The 9,102-nt window shown below is 48.6% G+C and overlaps 1 protein-coding gene across 1 annotated transcript; it reads left to right on the top strand.

Annotated features, from left to right (window-relative positions):
• Window positions 1-3,768: 3,768 nt before the first annotated feature.
• LOC138070645 (melanoma-associated antigen B2-like) lies at window positions 3,769-5,291 on the top strand. Its single transcript, XM_068961880.1, has 2 exons — window positions 3,769-4,782; window positions 5,010-5,291. The coding sequence occupies exons 1-2, from the start codon at window positions 3,769-3,771 to the stop codon at window positions 5,289-5,291; spliced, it is 1,296 nt and encodes a 431-aa protein (XP_068817981.1).
• The last annotated feature ends 3,811 nt before the right edge of the window (window positions 5,292-9,102 follow it).

Below are 9,102 nucleotides of genomic sequence, written 5' to 3'. Positions count from 1 at the left end.
AGGCCCTGATGGACTAGGATCACATGAGGATCATCCTGACTTCCAACTTGGAATTCTCAGGAGACTAGGACCGTGATGGAAGACAAGAAGCTTCATAAAGCAGAGAGTGGAGTTACAGGGTTCATCATGTGTCATCGTGAGGACCTGAAAGTGGACACTATACACTATACACACTATACACACACTACACACACACTATACACTATACACACACTATACACACACTATACACACACTATACACTATACACTACACACACTATACACACACGATACACTACACAGACTATACACACACTATACACTATACACACACTATACACACACTATAGACACACTATAGACACACTATACACTATACACACTATAGACACACTATACACTATACACACACTAAACACTATACACACTATACACACACTATACACTATACACACTATACACACTATACACACACTATACACACTATACACACACTATACACACTATACACACTATACACACACTATAGACACACTATACACTATACACACTATACACTATACACTATACACACTATACACACTATACACACACTATACTCTATACACACTATACACACACTATACACTATACACACACTATACACTATACACACTATACACACACTATACACACACTATACACAAAAGAAGGCCCTGGAAAATCACTGATGCTATGGACCCCAGGAAGCCCTGGGCACAGATGTCAGGTTGATTTCAGTCTAGACAGTCTTAGCGAAGTGAGACCTCTGTCTAATACAATCAGCCGCAGTTTCGCAGAGGGAGGGACCTGAGTCCAAGGAGGACCTCACATGTGATGCTGAGTGTTAACGGGGACGCCTGCAGAGGGAGCCAAACAGAATTCTGTAAATTCTTAGCTCTGTGAAGCCCCCAAAGCTACTTCTGAGTGATCCCCTCCTTCAACCTGTGTGATATTAGGGAGGGCTGAGTCTCCTCTAGCCAGCTCAGAACCGAGATCTGCAGATGGGGGTGTGTTGACCATAACAGGACTTAAGGTGAGGACCATCAGTTCTAGTGGGAGGATCTCTCCCCCAACGAAGGAGGCTCACAGGGTGGCAACCCACCTGACAAGCAGAGATGCTTAGAGCAGAGCTGACCTCCCACCACTGGGGACTTGGGAAGGCGAGGGCTTTGTCTGGGAGCTGGAAGACTTCGGTTCATACAAGGAGGCATCCTGGGCTCTGATACACTGCACAAGGAGGATGCGAGGACGGATGAATATTGAGCTACCAGGGTTCCCGTAGCACGCTGCCCCTGCCGTCATCCCTGGGAGACCCCACGTAGGACCCTACGCAGCTCCCCTCCACTTCCGCTTTGAAAGCGAGCGGATCGGCCGGTAGCTGTGGCGACCGTTTGGCGGAGACTTAGTGTCCAGAACTCGTCCGGAGCCAAGGTGAGGACCTGAATGGAGCTGAAGGGACTTTCCCAACCCTCCCAGCAATAAAAGTGACCCATCCACATCCCACCCCTGTGATATGGCTCTTATGAGTCCCTCAGCGCTATCGGCTGAATGTGCGCTAGAGTTTCTCAGGCTAAGGCGTTGGTCTGTGGGGGGTAGGCCCGGATTCTACCCCCGGAGAAGCTCTAGGTCCTAGAGGAGGGCCCTGAGGGCTGATGAGCAGACTTCGACACTGCAAGGGGGCCAGTCTGAGCGGCCCCCCTATACTGGGCTCTAGGAGGCCCCGGGTAGAGCTGGCCAACTGTGGTGCCCCCTGGTGTCCACTGGAGCTGGTTTTGGGGAAGTGAGAGCCTTGCTCTAATGGAATAGACCCAGGTCAACAAAGGGACCTAGTCCTCAACAATATTAATGGCTGTGACGCTAGTAAGGATGGGGGCTCCTCCCATAAGAAATGGAGCCACATAAAGCGCCAGTCCTATTTTCAGGACTGGGAGAATCAGGCGTTTTGACATGACACTTCCCGGGACATCTCAGGGAAGTGAGAGACCAGGTCAGTGAGGGCAGCCACAGGTTGGCAAGGGAGGGTTTGCGGTTTCCTGGTGGATGGTGAGAACGTTGGGGGGCTGTGGATGTTCCACACCACGTCATTCGGACCACATCTCCCTGTCTTCGTCCCTGGGAGACCTCAAGGATACATGTTGAATCCCATTGTGGGCTAATGTGGAAGTCAGGGTCTTGGTCTGAATGGAGTGGTCAGCAGAGGGAGAAATCTTCCACCCTGTCATGAGTCAAATGTAGGCCTTGGTTGCCTCTGTGTCCTGGCCATGATAAAGACTGCTGCAGTGAACATGAGTACAGGTGTCTGTTTCCATTACCATTTCCTCAGGATATATGCCCAGTAGTGGCATTGTTTGCTCATGTGATAGTTTTATTCCTAGTTTTTTTTATGCAGAGTGAGTTAAGTCTGAAAGAGGAAAGCCAATATCATATATTAATGCATATATATGGAATCCAGAAAGATGGTACTGATGAACCTATTTGCAGGGCAGCCTGGAGATGCAGGCCTAGAGAACACACTCGTGGACACAGTAGGGGAAGGAGAGGGAGGGGCAGATTGAGAGATTAACATTGAAAAGGTACATATAACCATATGGAAAATAGATAACCAGTGGGAATTAGTTTTATGACCAGGGATCTTAAAGCCAGTGTTCTGTGATAACTTAAGAGGGGTGTGACGTGGGAGGGAGTTTCAAGATGGAGGAGACATAAGATAAACCTACAGCTGATTCATACAGATGTGTGGCAGAAACTGGTACAATATTATAAATTAATATTGTAATATTGTAAAAAATAAATTTATTTCCAAAAAGACATATAGGAGAAAACAGAAACAAAAGAATATTTTAGACCTTGAATTGGGATCTTTTGAGGGTCCACAGGGACATCAACCTGCCTGTACCAGATTTTGTTCTCAGGAGACCGTGTTTGGTAAGATAAGGTCATCTTCACTTCCTGCTTTTGGGACACAGAGTGACTGGCTTTTACTATCAAGCAGTCGTCACTTCAGGAGAAAGTTGAGCTTCTCTACCAGGAGCTCAATAAGGAACCTGAGTGAGTAATCAGTGCACCTATCCCAGCCCTCGGATTTCAGCCCAGGAAATCTCAGGGAAGGGCTGTGAGGCTCAGCACCTTCTTTACTGTGTTATACAAAGTCTGCGGGAGGGGAAATGTCTAGTCTGAAGGTGCAGACAGCAGCCCGCAAATTGATAATGGTGCCCGATGTTTTAAGGAGCCAAGGTAAGGACCTTGCATGATGATCCCAGTGAACTCAGGGTAGAAAAGACCCTAATGAGCTCTCAGCACTGGTTGTCTATCTCCTGGCAGGGAGGTGGACTGAGGCATCCCTTCACTTACCTCTGGATCATGGGGATGTCTAAAGTGTCGGCATCAGTGTAGCAGAGGGAAGGGTGCCAAGGCTCCGCCAGGACTTGACGCGATAACAGTGAAGTAGAACTTAGAAAACCCCACTGCTGGCACCTGCTGGCACCTGAGTGAATCCAAAGCAGGGCTGAGAGGTCGCAGAGGAAAAGTAAGGCCTCTATTTTTCCTCTGTGGGATTGTGTGGGGAAAGGCTAAGCAGGACAACAGGAGCCTTGTGGGTTCCTAGGGCAGTGTCCTCAAGGACACCTGCAGAGGCGGCCTTTGATTAAGCCAATGCAGAATCTCCCTGTTTTAAGGTGCTCATGTCAGCTCATTCTCCATCCTCTAGGTTCCCAACTTCCTGTCTATTGGCCCAGACTCGTGCCTGCGGTCCCTGACCATAGCCATCATGCCTCGTGGGCAGAAGAGTAAGCACCGTGCTCGTGAGAAACATCGCCAGGCCCGAGCTGAGACCCAGGGTCTTCATGATCAGGCTACCACATCTGGGGCAGAAGAGACCACCTCCTCCTCCCCTCCTGATTCAGAGAGCAGTCCCTCAAGCTCGTCTGCTGCTGGCACCTCCAAGGGGCCTCAGGGAGCCCAAGGCACCACCAGTGCTGCTGCAGGTGCTATGTGCCAAAGATCTGGTGTCGGGCGTGCAGCACGCTCGAGATCTGGTGTCGGGCGCGCAGCACGCTCGAGATCTGGTGTAGGGGCCGAGGGCCAAGTTCAGGAAGGGGAAAATTCCTCCCAGGCCTCAACTGCTGCTGAGAGCTCTCATACAGATCTTCTGACCTGGAAGTCAGAGATGTTGGTGCAGTACATGCTGTGTAAGTATAAGATGAGGGCGCTCATTAAGAGGTCTGAAATGCTGAAGGCAGTCACTAGAAGGTACAGGGAGCAATTCCCTGAGATCCTTAGCCGGGCCTCTGAGCGCATGGAGCTGGTGTTTGGCCTGGTGCTGAAGGAAGTCAGGCCCAGCAGTCACTGCTATACCCTGGTGAGCAACCTAGATCTCAGCGACAGTGAGTCTATGAGAGGTGACTGGGGGCTGCCGAAGAATGGTCTTCTGATGCCTCTGCTGGGTGTCATCTACCTGAATGGCAACCACGCCCCTGAGGAGAAGATCTGGAATTTCCTGAATATGCTGGGCATCTATGATGGAAGAAGTCACTTCATCTTTGGAGAGCCCAGGAAGCTCATCACAGAAGAACTGGTGCGGGAAGGGTATCTGGAGTACCGCCAGGTGCCCGGGAGCGATCCCCCTCGCTATGAGTTCCTGTGGGGTCCTAAATTGCTCACAGAAACCAGCAAGATGAAAGTCCTGCAGTTTTTGGCCAAGGTCAAGGATTCGGGTCATACTGCCTTCCTGCCACAGTATGAGGAGGCTTGGAGAGAGGAGGTAGAGAGCACCGAGACAGAGGTGCGGCCAGGGCTGGTCCTTCTGCCTCAGCCAGGCCTGGCACTGCTGCCTCAGCTGCTGCTGGCCCTTCCTCTTCATCCTGGCCTGGCAGTGCTGCCTCAGCCGCTGCTGGCCCTTCTGCTTCAACCAAGCCTGGCATTGCTGCCTCAGCCGCTGCTCGCCCTTCTGCTTCGACCAAGCCTGGCATTGCTGCCTCAGCCGCTGCTGGCCCTTCTGCTTTGACCAAGCCTGGCATTGCTGCCTCAGCCGCTGCTGGCCCTTCTGCTTCGACCAAGCCTGGCATTGCTGCCTCAGCTGCTGCTGGCCCTTCTGCTTCGACCAAGCCTGGCATTGCTGCCTCAGCCGCTGCTGGCCCTTCTGCTTCAGCCCGGCCTGGCACTGCACCCTCAGCCGCTGCTCGCCCTTCTGCTTCAGCCCGGCCTGGCACTGCACCCTCAGCTGCTGCTGGGCCTTCGGCTTTGGCCACTGCGTGCCCCAGGGCCAAATCCAGCCGCTCATCTCGCCCCTAGTGTGGTCTGACGCCCGTTGTTCACTTTGTGCGTGGAGAAGCCTGTCAATCTGTGTTCCTGATACGCATCAGTAACTTGTTGACTTTATTTCCCCCAATTTTCAGTTCTTAAAATATTTCAACAGAAACGTCATTTAGATTCATGATATAAGCATATGAATAACATGGGTCACACACAGTTTGCTGTTTGTCAAATTTAGGAGCAAAAATTTTGTTTTCTCAAATATTGGAAATCCTCACATCACCTTTGTGATCCAGGGTGAGAATAACATCACTTTAGGATGAGAATATGCTTAGAAATGTGAAAGACACCACGCTCAGAGAGGCTCAGAACATTGATACATAAATTGAGATATAGCTGAAAGCTAGTCAGTTTTTGGTTTACTTTCCTCTCTGTTTAGTCTCCCTTTTTGTAAAGATAAAAGTTATATACCTGAATATGCTTATGTTTTTCAAGAATGTTTGAGATTATAAATTATTGCAAATGATTTATTCGTGGTTCTTCTTTTACACAAACATTAATTGAGCATCTGCTTTTAAGAAGTCTTCATGCTTATACTGGTGATATTTAGTCAAAAATGTCTCAGCCTCTTCCCATTCAATTATAGTCTCTCAGAGAAGCTGTCATTCTATGGAAGAGGCTGAGATGCTCTCTACCTCAAGAAGAAAAAGAAAAAAGGGTAAAGTGGGGTTGGAAACAGCATATTACTTTGTTTTCATTGCTAGGCAGAATTTTTGCTAGATTCAGGAGGTTGGGTATTTTTTTCCCCTTCAGTTAGAATGCTGCATAGTACCTGCTATCTCTTAGATGCAAAAAAAGAAAAAAAAATACCAGCTGATGTAATCCCAGCTAATTATCTGAGGTCAAGATAATCATAGTAATAACTGCCATTGCCCCTAATGTCTCAGTAGAGTCAAGCACCATGACAGATGCTTTCTGTAAATACATATATTCCACCAGTCCAACAGGACAGGGCCTATCAAACACAGTTCATGATGGAGAGCCCAAGGCTCATAGAGATAGTGTTTGATTTTTGCTGAAGTACTTCAGGCTGGTAAATGACAGAGTTGGGACTAGACTTCTGCTCTATAAACTACTGTAGCACTCATACTATTTCCACCCCCCACCCCTTATCTTTTTTTTTTTTTAACAAGTACTTTTAACATTTGATATTTCATTTCCTTTTTCTTATTTATTTGGCTGTGCTGGCTCTTAGTTGCAGCACGTGGGGTCTACTTCCCTGACCAGAGATCAAACCTGGGCCCCCTGCATTGGGAGCCTGGAGTCCTAGTCCCTGGACCACCAGGAAAGTCCCCACCCTGTATCTTTTATTTCAGGGTTTTTCTTAATACTTCAAAATTTGTTGTAGGTGATTAAAAAGAATGCCCTTGTGCTCAAGCTCTTGGATCAGAATGTGTAGCCAGAGCAGTAAGAATACCAAATATATTTAACCAAAAATACATATCCCTTATTCATTTCTCACAGATTAATGAGACAATATTTGGTGCCAGTATAAGCATGTGCGTTGGCCCTATTAGATAACCTCTGAAGACCAAGGGCTCTCCATATCATGCTTACAGTCTCTTGCTGGTAGAAAGTATATCTATCAGAAATAACATGAGAATCTTCACCTGGCAGATGAGATAGATTGATGTACTTTTTTTTTCCCTAATGGGTGACCACCTGTCCTGGGACTCCTGCCTTGGGCTATAGCTTCTCCATCTACCATCACTCCTAGGACAGGGACCCATTCTCTGTAGCACTGCAGAGCAAACATAGCTGAAGAGTTTGTAGAGACGTGGAATTTCCCCAAAGGCCTTTAATCCAAGACACAGAGAGCAAGATGAGGACCCCATGTAGGAGGGTTGAGGAGAGCAACACACCAGAAAAGGAGGGAGTGGTCACTGGAACAGCATTCCCGACTGCTCTCAGACACAGAGGATCTCAGAACTGTTAGGCAAAGCATAGCCTTGCTTATTCTTCAGGCTTCTCAGAGACCTAAGAAACTTGGTGTTGGGGCAGAGTTCTGAGGTTGGATAGGAGTGAGGAATTGACGGTGATTAACGTGAATGAGGGTGATAGAAAGACCCAGCCACAACAGTAGCAACCCATAAAGACCTGTCCTCATTGGCAAGCCCATAAAGTCCAGAAAAATCCAGGCTGCTGTGGTTAATGCTTTCAGCTCAGGTCCCAGGAAGGTGGGGACATTGGGAATCAGCAGAGTCCTCAGCCTCAGATCAGCAGAGAATAGAGCCCCGGGAAGGGTGCAGATTGAAGACCCAGAGTGTGGATATGGAAGCCCCGCAACCCCAGCTGACAAGGCTACACTTACTCCCTCCTCTCCAGTTAGCCCTGGGAAACATAGGTAAGTGCTGGCCAGCTAAAGGGCCCCCTGACTTCTGCCTGGAGGGTGTCAAGGAGATGTGGACATTGATTTATAAGCTGGCTCTTCATCAGAGAGTGGAAATCCCAGACATGACATTTGCACAGTCCTGTATGAGGAGTGTGGCAGCCAGCTACCCCATTACAGATAAATTCTTAGACAGTCCTGCAAATGTAATGAGCCCTAGGAGGGAACAGGCAGGGCTTTCAAACTAGGTGTATCCCTTATTTTCTGAAGGCGAATGGCTTCAGCACCTTAAAGTCCTTGGGCTAATGGAGGGAGCCTGTATCAGCTGAGGAAGGGTACCCAGTTCCTAACAGGAATCAACTGATGATACAGACCGACAGCAAAGGATCCCTCCCAGAAAGAAGGGGGCTACAGAGGGCACTGTCCCTGTTAGGCCTTAGACTGTGCCACTAGGCCTGGTGACATGGTGAGTCCTACTCACTTCCTCCCAGAGGATCACTTGGAGGTAAGGAACCTCATCCTGATCAAAGGGAGCAGCCGAAGCTCAGTAGAAGGATGATTTCCACATTGTGCCAGAAGTCAAGGTAAGGACCCTGAAGACTGAAAAGACCACCTGCCTCAAAACAGTGGGGGCAGAACATATTCCTTCCACTACTGTTAGCCTTGGAAGACCACAGACTGGGTGGCCCATGAGACAAATTCCACCTACCTTGAGAATCTCAGGGAATTGGGGGCCTGATTGGAGAAGCGTTAAGGCAATTCAGGGAGCATTTCCAGGTTATTTCCAAGTCAGATTGAAGATGATAAAGGATGTGAGAATACATATACCAGGATGTCCACACAGAATCCTCCCTACTGTCAGGCTACAAGGCCCCAGGCAAAGTTGTCAGGCCAAGGGGCTGTTCAGTTCTGACTGAGGAGTAGCAGGAAAGTTAGGGTTTTGGGTCCCATGTTAACAAGGGGGAATCTTGGGCTTGGCTGAGAGTCAAATTTGAGACCCTGATTTGGGACCCTGAGAGGAACCATCTGTCATCCTCAACCAGCTTCCAGAGCTTTCATCCTTATGAGACTATTGGCAGGCATGGCTAGTTAAGGCCACCCTTATTTCTTCCTCCAGGCTCACAGGGAGGTATTGGTCTTACTATGAGGAGTTCAAGAAGGAGGGGATTCCCCAGGCCCCACCAAAATTCAAATTGTGGAGCCCGAGTGGAGACTGAGGGGTCCATCCATCGTTGAATAGAGGGGACAAAAGAGAGTCATGCCCTATCCTTTGATGTCAGTTCTAGAAGATCAGGGCATGGCTGTCAGCACTCTCCCTAACTTCTTTATATCACACCTTTTTGTTGTTATTGAATTGCTAAGTCATGTCTGACACTTTTGTGACACCATGGACTGTAGCCCATGAGGCCCCTCTGTCCATGAGATTTTCCAGGGAAGAATTTTGAAGTGGGTTGCCATTAC

The sequence above is a fragment of the Capricornis sumatraensis genome, chromosome X, assembly GCF_032405125.1.
Source record: "Capricornis sumatraensis isolate serow.1 chromosome X, serow.2, whole genome shotgun sequence".
Lineage (NCBI taxonomy): Eukaryota > Metazoa > Chordata > Mammalia > Artiodactyla > Bovidae > Capricornis > Capricornis sumatraensis.
Note: the sequence above shows the minus strand (reverse complement) of the source record. Positions and strands in the feature narration are given on the sequence as shown.